Below are 14801 nucleotides of genomic sequence, written 5' to 3' on the forward strand. Positions count from 1 at the left end.
GGGGGCGGGGGAAGGGGGCCGGGCGGGCCCGCGCATGGAGGAGGCCGGGTGCCCCGATGTCTCGGTGACGCAGTCCCTGTCCCCGCAGTTCCTGATCCACTGCGAGGGCACTCGCTTCACGGAGAAGAAGCACCAGATCAGCATGCAGGTGGCCAAGGCCAAGGGGCTGCCTGGCCTCAAGTACCACCTACTGCCGCGCACTAAGGGCTTCGCCGTCACCGTGCGGAGTTTGAGAAATGTAGGTAAGGAACACCCTGCGCCTTCCTGGCACATAGCAAGTAGCCGGGAGAGGCCGCTAAATTAGGTCTGAGGGAACCTGAAGCGGGGACAGTGTCATACGCGCACACCGGCCCAGCGGGGACCCGCCCCGCCGCGGTGGCTCCGCTCTTCCGGGCCAACACTGCCCTCTGCTGCCCAGCGTAGGTACTGCAGGGCTGGGGGCGAAGGTGCTGGAAACCGGCGCTGCGCACCCGGGCTGGACCTGGCCCTCCCTTGCAGGCCCACGTTAGCACACACACCAACCTTTCTTTGCAACGACTGCCGAGCTGTGGGTCCCAGCTGCCTCCAAATGATGCACTCTTTGAACTCCTTGGCCGTGTGATCTGTTGCAGCGGCCTCTGAGTTTGGAGCCCTAAATTACTGCAGATAAGATTATAATAGAAAATAGCTGTTAGAACAGCAACAACCAGCCTCCTTCCTCGTGGCGTGGTTTTCTTCATCTTATTTCTGACCTCTCTCTTTAGTTCAGAAACACCACCGTTGTCCTCCATGCAGCCAGCCCTCCTCCCACGCCCCCTCCCCCCCTTGTCTCTAAACGGACTTAACGCCCGTCCAGCTGGAAGGACTCGATGCCACTCTGAAGCCCTGGGAAGCACCAGGGTTTAACAGGCCTCCCTAGCCCTGGGCTAGCACTGGCCGGCAGGGTGGTGGTTGAGGCTGGGCTTCTGCAGCGGTGTCTCCTGAAGGTGGAGGGAGAGGAGGGGAGCCCCTGAAGAGTCACCTTCCTGTACCCACAGGGCTGTCTTTGTTTGCCCTGGTCCTCAGCCCTCCGCCCCTGAGGCCAGAAGAACAAGCACAAACAGGGGCCTGTCTACAAAAATAGCGCCCACGGCAATTTGTTTTAACCCTTTCAAGCCCCAATTAATTTCTCCTTTGAAGTTTTTGATGATACTGTGTGTTTTCACTAAGCAAGGCATGCTGATTAAACTGCTGAGTGATCTCTCACAGCTGGTGATGGACACTGTGCGGGCCAATAGAAACTGCGCGTTAGCGCCCTCCCCTCAGTAGGCGCCCGGGGCACTGCCCCTGCTTGCCGTACCCTAGTGAGCCTCTGGACAGGGCAGGGGCCTCCCAGCCCTCCCTCCTCCTCAAGGAAGGTCTCCCTAGGCCTTGGCGGTGGCAGGGATTTAGGAAGGAAGGAAGGATGGACGGAAGGACTGGCAAGGTGTCTTCTGCTGCTCCCTCAAGCTGCCTGTCAGAGCAGAGAGGGAGCTTTGTGAGCAGCGGCCCAGGTCCCATGCAGCCCACTGGTCCCCAGCAGGCCTTAGAAATAAGCTTCTAGAGAGGGACCTAGAATCTTCACCTTCCACCATCCCCAGGTGACTGACCCACGTCCAGAGCCATTGCACTCGATGGGTTCAGACCCCCTAAGTCAGCGCTCCCGGCCCTGCCCCTTAGCCTCCACCCACCCTCAGCCCCAGGCCTGGAACCAGCCCTGATCATCTGGGTCCAGGAGCCCCAGGCAGGCTGCCAGTGCCCCAGCCTGCTCTCCCTCAGCTTCATGCTCTGGCCCCATCCCGGCAGCTGGCTGCCTGGCTTTCTCTTGCCCACATTCTGCTTCGCTGCCTTGCCCCAGCCCTGCCTTCTCTGTCACTGTGGCTCCTGACTGCTCCTCGCTGGCAGGAGCCTTGTGCCGCGCACACAGACACTGTCTACTGTCAGCGAGCTCTCGCTCCCACGCAGAGCTGGAAGGTTCTAGAGAGGAAGCAGCTCACTCAGCTTGCAGGACCTCAGCCCCACTAGGCATGGCGGCCTCCAAGCTCCTTCTACTATGCAGGTGCCTCCCAGAAGGAACTGTGTCCCAACGAACCTCGTTGTCTGTAAGCCTCTTTGGCTCTGGATTTAACCCAGGGGGTAGAAGCTGCCCCAGCCTCCAAGCCTCACCCCAGCAACCAGGTCTAAGGATAGTTGCTGGTCGCTTGCCCTTCTCTGCGCTCCCAGACACAAACCACTTCCCTTCCCTGATGTACAACAGGGTCAAAGACATCATAGGCTGTCGATTCAGAAGACCTAGCATTGAATCCTGCTTCACCTTCACTTGCTGTGTGACCCTGGGCAAGTTACTTCACCTCTCTGGTCCTAGGTTTGCTCTTCTGTAAAAGCTCTTGGGGTGCAATGAGGATTAAATGACAAAAAACTGTACGTGTAAAGCACGTAGCATAATGCCTGGCACACAATCAGCATTTTATAAGATAGTGGCTGTTATCACTGGCCATCTACCGACCCCGGGTTTATCTCACCTTCTCCCCGCCCCCCCGGGGGGATATCCAACTTCCGGTTCTGGTTTTCTTGTTCTGATCCATCTCGCCGGGGCTGACAAATGAGAGTCCCTGGCTGATGTTGGCCTGTGGGCAGCAGTAGGGAAGGCTTCCTGCCTCTGCAGGCTGCCTGCCCCATGCCCCCACTGCCCTCATGGAGGGAATAAAAATGCCCCAGGGACAGTACTGGCTGACATGCACAGGGCCCTTCTGATGGGCCACACGGTCCTATAAGCACTTGATATACAGTATGTCCTCACCACACCCATGCAGTAGATTCTGTTTTACTTCCAGTCTACAGAGAAGGAAGTTCGGCTCAGAAAAATGGAATAACTTAGCTGAGGTCACTCAGCTAGTACATAGTGAGCCAGGATCCAGCCAGGCTGCCCGGCTGTCGGGAGCTATGGCGCCCTGTCCTGCTGATGGACTCTGCAGGCATGCCCAGTTGAATCACTTCGAGACACTTCTTGGGGTTTTCCCTCTGGAAAGTGAGGGAAGGTGCAAATCACTGGTTTGTAGACTGTTCCCGGGGAATCCCCAGAGGCTCTTCCCAACTCTGTTAACCAGTGCAGCTCCCCTTCTGGCTCTTTTATGCTCTGAGCTCCTGGATAAGACTAGGGTGCAGGGAAGATGTTTGGGAGACCTTGGAAGCAGATGATCTGTCTGGTCCTTGCTTTCAAGCATTATGACTTCAGTCAAGCCCTACACAGCCTGAGTGGCCTTTCTTCTATGTAGGTAAAACATCATGCAAAGTGTAATAAACATGTAATAAAATGCCTGCGAAGTGTAATAAACACCAAAGTGGTTTCCCAAGAGCCCTGGCCAGGCAGCTCCTCACTTGCGGTGGCAGATGAGGCCTGTCCCCACAGGGAGGACAGCCCAAGCAGCAGCTCCGGGCCCAGGACAGGGGAGCGGGCCTTGGGCGCCTCAGAACGCTGCTCCCAGGCTCCCGCCAGCCCGTGGGGGAGCCCCTCTGTGGGCTGAGACGCCCCGGAGCTGCCCTGGCACCCCCTGCATAGCCTCCATGGTGGTCAGGCCGCAGGTGAAAGACATGGATGGTGATCATCTTCTTTGAATCTTGACGCTTCGTATTCCCAAACAGACAGGGTGCCTGTCCTGGCATCCTCCTGCTCCTCTTATTAACGTAACTGAACGCACATAGCGCACTCAGCAAAGTGTCAGGATGTGATTTTCGGAGCACCCTGGCCCTGGGTTCATGCCTGCCGTCCACCATCCCAGCACCAGGTGGAGAAGGTATTCTTAGTCCCACTTCATAGGGGAAGAATTCGGCTCAGGGGTCCAAGCGACATGCCCAAGGGGGGACCGTCTGTGCCCACTGCAGACCTCTGTTCTGCTGTTCCTTCATTTATGCGCTTACACACCTTTGATCTTTTCACGCAGTAAGTGTTGACTGAGCCGTGGGCTCAGTCGCACCCGAGACTGTGAAATTGTGGCCCACCTTCAGAAGGCTCAGAGCCAGGGCCAGGTCACCCAATCAGCAAGGTACGCACGGGCCCGATCGTGCCTTCCGCCAGTCTGCAGTGCACAGTTCCACCTGTTCCCACCACATCAGCAGTGTGGTGAAACCCATGTGGAATTGTCCACCACAGATGAGCAAGTAAACACGATTAAAGCCGCGCGTACCTTGCTCAGTGCAGACCGGTACACACCGTATGTACAGCTTACTCCGCCCCTGCCCCCAGTCTGACTCACCGTAGGGTGAGCATTGATCACAGCGTCTGCTTGTTTCTCAGCCACGTTTCCGCTGACCACAGTTGATTCCTTAAGGAATTTCCAGGCGGTATCTTACCCTAGTTGTGTAGCGATCTTACTTTTCTAGGGGAAAAAAATGCTCACAGAATGGTTATATTGCTGTAACTCAGACACATCTTTAGATAGCATTAAAAAAAAAAAAAAAAAAAACACCAAACCCTTTGTCGTCGAGTCAATTCTGACTCATAGCGACCCTGCTTTGGACTAATTGATCTTGCTGTCAATACTCATTTAAATATCGGTATTTGTTGACCAAGACAGGCTGTGCGTATCGGAAGGTTGTGACTCATGATTGTACTATATCGAGATCGGCCCTTGCCGTGTTGTTTAGATTGATCTGGCCTCATGATAACTCTGTTTTCTATTCCTGACTTACAGTGTGAATTTCTGATTACAAAAGGTAACACGTGTCCAATATGGAACATTTGGCCAATGTGGAAAAGCTTGAAGATGAAATCTGTAATCCCACCAGTCTCCGATACCCAGTTAGCAATTTGATAATTGTCTTCCAATGTGTGTATCTACAAGACAAAATTGGGTTCACATGCTATATACTGCTTTGTATTTGTTTTATTTTTTATAGTTTCAGCTGTATATGACTGTACACTCAATTTCAGAAACAATGAAAACCCAACACTGCTGGGAGTCCTAAATGGAAAGAAATACCATTCGGATTTATATGTGAGGTAAGCCAGCTCATTTCCTTCCAGAAAACAGGGTGCCCATCTCAAAGCAAATAAATCACGAATGGCCCCCCAGAGTCCAGGGCTACAAAAGGTTCATTCTGGTTCAAACCCCTGCTGAAAATTTGCATTTCTAACAAGTTCCCAAAAAAACAAACAAAAAACCATTGCTTTCAAGTTCTCATAGCAACCCTCTAGGGCAAAGTAGAACTGTCCCATAGGGTTTCCAAGGAGTAGCTGATGGATTCGTACTACCCACCTTTTGGTTAAGTAGCTGTAGCTCTTAACTGCTATGCCGCCAGGGTTCCAGCAAGATCCCAGGCAATGCTAATGCAGCTGGTTAGGAACCAGTTCTGAGAGCCGCTAGTAGAGCAGTGGTTCTTAGAATTGATTATACGTAAGAATCACCTGGGGATCTTGTTAAACTGTAGATTCTGATTCAGTATATCTGGGGTGGAAAGGCCAGTTCTTAGCAGGGGTTCAAACTGGAACGAACTGGTTAGAAGCTCTGCCTCAGACCTCCTTCCAGGGATGACTGGTTCATGTCTTCTCGTTTACAGTCTGTATCATGCTTGGTAACAGAGGGTCAGTGAAAAAGAGGAAGACCCTTAACGAGATGGATTGACATAGTGGCTGCAACAATAGGCTCAAGCATAACGACGGTTGTGAGGATGGCGCAGGACTGGGCCATGTTTTGTTCTGTTGTACACAGGGTCGCTATGAGTCAGAACCAGCTCGATGGCACCTAACAACAACAACTGAGTCATTTATATCATGAACCCAAGAGACACGTCCCCCCACATTTGAATAATCCGGGGAGGCTCCTTCCCTCTCAGCTGCTTCCTGGCCCTCTTAGACCAGTTTGGTCTTAAACAGAGCTCCAGCTGGACACATAGAAGGCAATATTTTGCCATCATTTTGAGGTTAAGTGTGAAGGGCTTTTTGATTGACTCCCTTTTCTGGGAAGTTGGTCTGCTATATGGAAATATATACAAATAATATAAACATTTCATGGCGTCTCACTTATGTGTTATATTCCAGGCAATTATTGATCTTGTTGGTAACACTTTCGTAAGATATTAGACAAGCCAATTATCCCTGCCTGTTTACTGAGAGAACAGGTCTAACACCTAGTCCTCCAGGATGCCACAGAGCTCAGGGGAAGTAGAACTGAAAGATGCTGCAGACGGTAGACAGAATGGTGAGTCCCACCTTAAAACCCAGTGTGGCGTGGGGTCAGGGATGGCACTGGTTTCTTATGCTGCACACCATCCTTGCTGAAGGCTCACAAAGAGTCTGAAATGCCTGCCAGTGGAGACCTAGTCAAGTGGTATAGAACTTTCTGATTTTTTTTTAAGACTGCACAGATGCTAAATTAGAGCACAGCACAGTGAAAACTCAGTGGCTGAATGAAAAGCGTGAATCTTCCTGGAAGGCATCCTGTGGATTGACAGCTGGAGTTAAATAGTTTCTTTCCTACCTGAAACTCTTCTGGCTTCCCCATAAAAAATAGGAAAACAATATCATGATTGTTATTGTTTTCTTTCCTAGTGGACATATTGCACTGGGCAAATCTGCTGCAAAAGACATCTCTAAGGTATTGAAAAGCAAAGACGTCACCTTGAAGACTAAGGTGCACCTGACCCAAGCCAGGGTGTTTTCAGTTGCTTCATATGCATGCAAAAGCTGGATGATGAATAAGGAAGACTGAAGAAGAACCAATGCCTTTGAATTGTGGTGTTGGTGAAGAATACTGAATATACCATGGACTGCCAAAAGAACGAACAAATCTGTCTTGGAAGAAGTACAACCAGAATGCTCCTTAGAAGCAAGGATGGCAAGACTACGTCTCACTTTGGACATGTTATCAGGAGGGACCAGTCCCTGGAGAAGGACATCATGCTTGGTAAAGTAGATGGCCAGTAAGAAAGAGGAAGACCCTCGATGAGATGGATTGACACAGTGGCTGCAACAGTGGGCTCAAGCATAACAATGATTGTGAGGATGGTGCAGGACTGGGCAGTGTTTCGTTCTGTTGTACATGAAGTCACTATGAGTCAGAACCAACTAGATGGCACCTAACAACAACAACAATGGTGCAGCCAGCAGTCTGCCTATGACTCAGTTACATGGCAGAGGAGAAGGAAAATGGCCCGCCACAAAGGAGCCTTTCCCGGAAGCAAAGCTAGGTCCCCTTCTGTCCCGAGTTCCTGCAACCCTGTTAGTGGCTCCTCCCATTGCCAGCTGGGCCCGAGTTATCTGCGGAAACCCTGGGCGGTGTGCAAGATTATTTTCCTACCACAGGTCACTTACCAGGTGACTTCAACTCTCTGGAGCGTGTAGGGGAGTGAACAGCCAAAAAAGTTGTGTTGTCAGGTTCATCCTCTGAAAAGAGCTCCCTCTCCTGGTCTCATGGGGAAATTACATGCATCTTCTCTTGTTACTATTAAAAAATATTGAGGCATTTTTCTGTATATGCAGCAGTACAGAGTGTTAAAACATCAAGGGCAATAATGTCAAACAAGTTATTGAGAAGAGCAAAATCACCTAAAGTCCCACTACCCACATAAAGGAAGAGCATGTGGGCTTTCGAACCCTTTTCAAGAAACACATCTGGAGATCTGGTTTGCAAGCCAGAGTCAATCAGAAAGAGCAAAGAGTGTACGAGGAAGAGTGTGGCCAGAGGTGCTGACAGAAGAACCACCCGTAGATTCTTATGTGAGTTTTCATTCTTACGCCATGGTTTTAATTCTCTCAGCATGAGTTTTCATTATGCGGAAAACTCTTTTGTACCATTCTACCTCTGAAAGGAACCTCTTATTAAAATGGAGATGGCTCATTCTGATCTATTGTTAGATAATATCCCAGTGTATCGTTCATTCTCTTAACAGGTTAGGGTGTGATGGATATATACTAAAAATGTATCTTCTTAGTGTCTTAGGGTTCTCCCGAGAAACAGAGCCCATAATACATAGAGAGACAGAGAAATATTTAGTTTAAGGAGTTGGCTCACACAGCTGTGGGAGCTGGCAAATCCAGAATCTGTAGATCAGGCAACGGGCTGGAGACTCCGGCAATCTTGTGTCCAAAATCCGTAGGTCAGCGGTGGGCTGGAAATTCCGGCAGGACACCTATGTGACAGACTGGAGGCAGAATCTTTCTCCCTCAGGCTCTTAAGGCCTTTTGACTGATTGGATGAAGCCCAACCCCATCATGGCATCAACTGATTTGAACATTAATCACATGTAAATACCGTCACAGCAACATCCAGACCAGTGGCTGACCGAACAGCTGGGCACCACAGGCCAGCCAAGCGGACACATGATATGAACCATCACAGTACATATTCCTGGGGCACAGTGGGGAGGGAAACGGCTGGTGGACAGTCGTGACGGGTGCAGAATGTTACCTGGACAAAGTCAGGTCTGCGTGGACATTCCTTGACCTCACCAAAGCCAGCCACCTGGGACTACAGAAAGGAATGTGGAGCAGGCAGCAGGGCACGTGACCTCTCCCTTTGTCCGACAGCTCCGCACGGCTCTGCAGGGGCTCTGCGGAGGGAGGAGCCTAAGCCCCTGCCAGCCCAGCCCCGGGCCCCTCCTCCCATCTCTGCTGTGGGCCTGGTGAGCCAGGGGAGGGGGCGCGGGAAGTTCCCTCAGACTTGAGTCCTTTCCTTTAATGCAGAAAGTGCTGTTTACATGGCCGAAGGAGTTGCTGGTGGGGACGCTTTGCCCTTGGCATGAAGTCACGTCTCCTGTGCGTTCATTCTGTGCGCGTCATCGTCTCAGGCGGAAACTGGCTGTGGTGGCCTGTCAGCAAGCGAACTGCCAGGTCTGGGCGCCTTTGGGCAGGAGGACAGACAGGCAGGTGTCCTGCCTCCAGGGCCTGTTGCACTGGGGCCTCTGCTTTCCCAGTGTGGATGTGGGGAACCCCCTCACCCCATCCTCTCTCAGGTCAGTGGCCCTGCGCATTATTTGGCTACCTAAATCACTGCTGAAAAGCGCAAGCTGCTACTTTGGAATGATTTGTCGGGCAGCTGGGTTTGCCTGTCCCTGCCAGCTGCTCTCTGTCTTGCAGGCGGATTCCCCTGGAAGATGTCCCCGAGGACGAGGACAAGTGCGCCGCCTGGCTGCACAAGCTCTACCAGGAGAAGGTCAGCGCCAGGAAGGGGCGCTGGGGACGGGTGTGCGGGGGAGGGGCGCTGGGGGTGTGTGTGCGGGGGAGGGACGCTGGGGATGAGCGTGCGGGGGGAGGGGGCGTGCGTGCGGGGAGGGCATGCGGGGGAGGGGCGGGGTGTGCGGGGGAGGGGCGCTCCCCATGCAGGATTTTCATGGCCCATTCCACCTGCCCTGATGGAGGAGTGGTTAGGCGCTGGCTGCTGAGAGGTTGGTGATTCAAACCTACCCAGCGGCTCAGCAGAAAGGCCTGGCGAACTGCTCCCGAGAAGTTGACAGCCTAGGAAATCCTATGGAGCAGTTCTGCTCCGTCACAGGTGGCGCCATGAGTCGGAATGGACTCCCAGGCCCACAGTTATGGAACCCTGCGGGCTTGTGGGCTTGCAGAGCGGTGCCAGCCGGTCCCATCCGGTGAGACCCCGCAGTTCCCGCTGATCCTGCAGATGGCGCTCCGCTGGGCGGTAGGGAAACGAACGAAGCCGAGTATTTTTTTACAGGGGCTTCACAAAAGGAATGAAGCTTTTGTGGGTGTACAGAACGAGAGGAAGTAACCCCTTCCCCGCAGCCCGTGCCCCTGTTTTCCTGCCTGTCTAAGGCGGAGTATCCCTGTGGGTTCGGGCTGAGTTCAAAGGGGGCTCCCATCCGGCTGTGAACTCCCCTCAAGGCGGGAGCCTCGGGAGGGCCAGGCCACACGCCCACGTACGTCTGTGGCGAGGGCTCCAGGGTCCCTTCTGTCCCTCCAGGACGCCTTCCAGGAGGAGTACCACCGGAGGGGCGTCTTCCCGGAGACCCCGATGGCGCCGCCGCGGCGGCCCTGGACGCTGCTGAACTGGCTCTTCTGGGCCTCGCTGCTGCTCTACCCCTTCTTCCGCTTCCTCGTCAACATGGTCAGCAGCGGGTCCTCCCTGACACTCGCCACCTTCGTCCTCGTCTTCTTCGTGGGTAAGTGGGGAGTGAGGGGATCAGAACTGGGGGTCACTGCACCGCGGCTGCTGTGCCGTCTATGACGAGGCAAAGCTAGATTCCAGGACGCGGGGCAGATGCAGCTCCAACCGACGGCAGCGCAGCCGCCTCCCGCCCTGGCCGGACAGCTCGGCTCCGGCTCCTCCTTTCTCATCATCGTAATGAAAACCTGCCTACTGGTCGGAAGCCAGCCCTCTGTGAAGTCCCGGCAGGAGCTAAGGAATGAGTCTTGGGGCTGAGCAGCTCTAGGTCCCCCGGAAAGCTGTGAGCCTCACTGCTGGCCTGCTCTGAGTGGACATGATGCCTACATTCGCTTTTTTCCTTAATTCATACTGGCCGTGTTTGACCAGTAATTTCAAACTGTTGCTATTTCTTTATGGCACACAGGATTCCCTGCACCTTGCCGCTTTTGGGGGAAGCTAGGTGTCATTGCTTAGCTTCCTGCCCTACAGATTGGGGAAACCCGAGAGGTCCTCCTGTGAGAGGAAGCTCCCTCACAGGCCCCTCTCAGGGACCCTTCTCCCGACTCTTTGCGTAGTGCGGCCAGCGTCTAAACTACTTTTCCGAGACTGAGGAGAAACGCCATGTCATCATAGGTGTGCGGGTATCTGTATACTCGATTCAAACGGACATATCTTGATTATTTTTGCAAAACATACAAATGATTCTGCTCATTGTAAAAGACTCAAGCAGTAGGCGTCTCAGGGCAAAACCCTCCTTTTGCACCTACTCCCCAGAAAGAACCATTACTAACAGTTTGGTGTCCGTTCTTCTGGTCTCAAATATACACGCGTAGAGATTTCCACACATGGAGTTTCTCTAACTCACTTTTTTTCACCTACTAAATCGTGGTCACCTGAACACGTCACAGCACATCAACCTACCTCATTCTTCTGGGTCCCGGCAGTCAGTTCTAGACATGGGGGCTACAACAGGCAACCCCGGGCCCTGTTCCAGCTGAGGAACTGGCCGTTGTGCCTACAAGAGGCCTACTGCGGTCTTGTTGAAAATTAAAATACTCTTCGATGTTAAAGAAATTAAAACACTACAATAAACCCACTCCTTGTAGGAAGAAAAAGGACAGAAAGAATAAAAACGAGAAGAAGCCATCCCCGTCTAAGAATTCCACTCTCCAAAGACAGGGCCTGTGCAGAGCCCGATGCTGGCTTTCCAGGGGAGACTCCAGGTGCACAGGGTGGCCGGCCGAGGGCAGGAATGAATGCGGTCTTTTGTCTTAAATGGCCTGGCACCCGGGTAGAAGACTTCCCCTAGAAGATGACCCTTGGCGGGAAGGCCAGCGGAGACCAGTGCCGTCCCGGCGCACACGGCGGCTCCTTAGAGAGGAGGAAGGTGGGGATGGGGCCTGCCCAGATGTGTACTGAGGCCCAAAAGACCCCTGAGCACTCGACCCAGGAGCCACAGACAGCATCTTCAGGAGCCTTTGAGGGGCCGACTGCTCTGGTTGCCCTGAGCACCAGGCTCCCGTTGTGCCCTGAGTTACCTTGTATATGCAACTTGTTCCTCCTTCGAAGGCCCTGGAGGAGTGGAGTCTGCATTTCCTCACTTCTTTATTCTCTGCACCGTCCCCATCTCCATTGTCGAGCACCCTCTCGGTGGAAGTTCTCCTGTCCGGGCGGCTGTTCACCTCCAAGCCTCCAACGGCAGCCCCCAAGAAGTGCACCCATTTGTGCATGACTGTGGGTGTGGGGTCTTGCTGCCCCAGGCTGCTCCCCTGCTCCGTCTGACAGCAGCTTACAGACCGCAGTGCTAACATGTCAACGTGCGTGTCCAGTTTGGGGGCAGGCCGTCACTTACCTGCCTGCCCATTCTTGACCACTCACGGTAAAGCGACCCTTTGCCAGGCATTGTGGTCGCTGCTGGGCGCAGCAGGACAACAAAGATGTGGTCCCTGCACCCCAGCACCTCGCCGAGTCCACCCTCCCTGCAGGGAGTAGCTAGCTTAGCTGCCAGTTCTGGGCGTTAGGCTCTAGTTGCTTTCTCTCTATTTTTTATTAGTTTCTCATTAAACAGTTAGTACCCATATTATTTTGTGACATTGATTACCAACCCCACGACATGCCAACACTCTCCCTTCTTGACCTTGGGTTTCCCATTACCAGCTTTCCTGTCCCCTCCTGCCTTCTAGTCCTTGCCCCTGGGCTGGTGTGCCTCTTTAGTCTCATTTTGTTTTATGGGCCTGTCTAAATCTTTGGCTGAAGGGTGAACCTCAGGAGTGACTTCATTACTGAATTGAAAGGGTGTCCGGGGGCCATAGTCTCAGGGTTTCTCCAGTCTCTGTCAGGCCAGTAAGTCTGGTCTTTTTCTGTGTTAGGATTTTGTTCTACATTTTTCTCCAGCTCTGTCTGGGACCCTCTGTTGTGATCCCTGTCAGAGCAGTCAGTGGTGGTAGCCGGGCACCATCTCGTTGTACTGGACTCAGCCTGGTGGAGGCCGTGGTAGTTGTGGTCCATTAGTCCTTTGGACTAATCTTTCCCTTGTGTATTTAGTTTTCCTCATTTTCCCTTGCTTCCGAAGGGGTGAGACCAGTGGAGTATCTTAGATGGGCCGCTCACAAACTTTTAAGACCCCAGACACTACTCACCAAAGTAGGATGTGGAACATTTTCTCTAGAAACTATGTTTTGCCAGTTGATAGGCTCCAGTTTCAGTTCACGCTGCCCGAGCTTCCTCTGCTGCTGGAGAACAGGCTGACAGTGAGGCAGGGACTTCGTTTGGCTCACAGACACTTGCACTAAAGCATCATGGGAACGCACTGGGCGCTGAGGAGATGTCTGTGCTCTTGCATTGTGCAGACTCTTACTGCAGGGTGTCTGGGAGTTCCTTCCCGCACCCACAAAGGAGTCCTCTGAGCCTTGGGGGCTGGCAGAGGCAGCAGAAGGATTTTCTGAGTCCTCCTGTACAGCTGTGTACAGCTTACCAAGTTCCGTTTGCCTCCAAGTGTCAAAGCGTTAGACACCCGACAGAACAGCCTTGCTCTGTTCATTTTAATGCCACTTAGTCCAGTAAGTCCCCTGCCATAACTCTGGGATGATGAGATGGCTCCGGAAACTGGCTGGTGCTGTCACCTGGCACGGTGATGCGTGTCGGCAGCTGCCTCAGGCTTCTCTGTACGTCCACACTGGTTCCTCCTAACGCTGCCCTCCTGTGTCCCCTTTCCGCAGCGTCCATGGGAGTGCGATGGATGATCGGCGTGACGGAAATCGACAAGGGCTCTGCCTATGGCAACGCCGACAACAAGCAAAAACCGTGACTGATAAGGCACCTGGCCTCCAGAGGGACCTTGGGGACTGGTGACTGCGCGTGAATCTTCTTGTAGGGCGCGGTGACACGGCTGGGCCCGCCTCCGCCGGGAAGAATGACGTCAGGACCTGAGCAGTCTGGTCTCAACCGGAGGGGAGCAAGATGTGCAACACCTCTTGCCCCCGCTGCTTTCGTGGGTTTTGGTTTTCTTCCTTTTCCTGTGAGTGCGTGTGTGTGTGTGTGTGTGTGTCTGTGTGCACACGCTGTGGGAGTGAGTGTGTGCTGAGTATGAGCCTTGTTTAGTGAAAATCCAAAGGGATTTAGGCCACAGGGGAGGGAGGGGATGGGGAGTGAAGGGGAAGAGGGTTCCCTTTCATCCTTGGTGCTGAGTTGTCTGTAACCCTTGACTGCCAGAGAGAGTGACAAGCGTGCTTTAGGTGAGACAATGAAATTACGCCTCCAGAAAAATTAAAGTGTTTGTCTGGCTCATCTGTGGTGTGACTGCCCCGTCCTTCCATCCGTCCTTTCTCCACGTGTTTGGTGTCCTTGATGGCGGTGACTGGCCAGTGCTCACATGGAGAGCGGCCAGGTCGATGGCAGGGAGCCCCTGAGGTGAGGGGGACCGTGTGTGCCAATGGGGTGGGGGCAGCAGTAATGACGACCCCCAGGCAACAAAGATTTGGGAGACCGCCAGTGTCTGTGTAGGGGAAAAAAGGTTTGGGAGACTGGCTGAGCATTTACAGGACGTGAGGAAGAGCTCTCGGAAGGCAGCTCAAACTGCCTCAGGCTTCACTTTTCCCAGACTTGCTGCAATGGCTGTCTCCCCCACATACGTCCTGACGATGTGCCCAAGTCCCTGAAGAAATGAATCTTGAAAATGAACACAAAAAATGTACAAAGCAAGCCTTGCCATTCTATAACAATCTGAGGAGTGACTTTACACCTGCTTTTCCCTCAGCAGTAAGAGCAGAAGTCGATTTCTCCCAAGACAAATGCAGTTTCCCTTTATGAAGACACCGTGTGCTTTCCCCAGCATGGTACCTCGCCTTCACCCACTGAGATGCCCAGGTCCACATCTACCGGAGCAAACATCCACTGCAGGAGAATGCTCTGGGCTCTATTACTTCCAGGTTCCTAAACCACCGAGGAGTCCTGCACTTTAGAGTCTAGAGTGGCCTCTGCATAATAGCCAATATGGAGGATTACTGCAGACTTGCTAGTCATCAGAGGCCAAATGCCAAAAAAGGGGGCAGCAATACTCAGTATTTTCAAAAGAGAACAATTAAATACCAGACACTGTCATCTTAGGCCAAGATGCCACATCACTTAGCTTAACAGTATCTTTAATAACCAGAGTGGAGGAGAAGGCGTCTTCTCTCCCATGCTTGGTGGGATCTGTGAGCACGAGAG

At 52.9% G+C, this 14801-nt stretch overlaps 1 protein-coding gene across 1 annotated transcript in view; it reads left to right on the forward strand.

Annotated features, from left to right (window-relative positions):
• AGPAT4 (1-acylglycerol-3-phosphate O-acyltransferase 4) overlaps positions 1-14776 on the forward strand; it is an 89359-nt gene extending 74583 nt beyond the window's left edge. Inside the window, exons 5-9 of the mRNA XM_004368944.2 lie at positions 89-242; positions 4894-4996; positions 9071-9146; positions 9912-10110; positions 13313-14776. Coding sequence (XP_004369001.1) covers positions 89-242; positions 4894-4996; positions 9071-9146; positions 9912-10110; positions 13313-13401 — 621 coding nt within the window. The 3' untranslated portion in view covers positions 13402-14776. The remainder of the gene's footprint in view (positions 1-88; positions 243-4893; positions 4997-9070; positions 9147-9911; positions 10111-13312) is intronic.
• The last annotated feature ends 25 nt before the right edge of the window (positions 14777-14801 follow it).

This window comes from Trichechus manatus, unplaced genomic scaffold, assembly GCF_000243295.1.
Source record: "Trichechus manatus latirostris isolate Lorelei unplaced genomic scaffold, TriManLat1.0 scaffold00002, whole genome shotgun sequence".
In the NCBI taxonomy this organism is placed as follows: domain Eukaryota; kingdom Metazoa; phylum Chordata; class Mammalia; order Sirenia; family Trichechidae; genus Trichechus; species Trichechus manatus.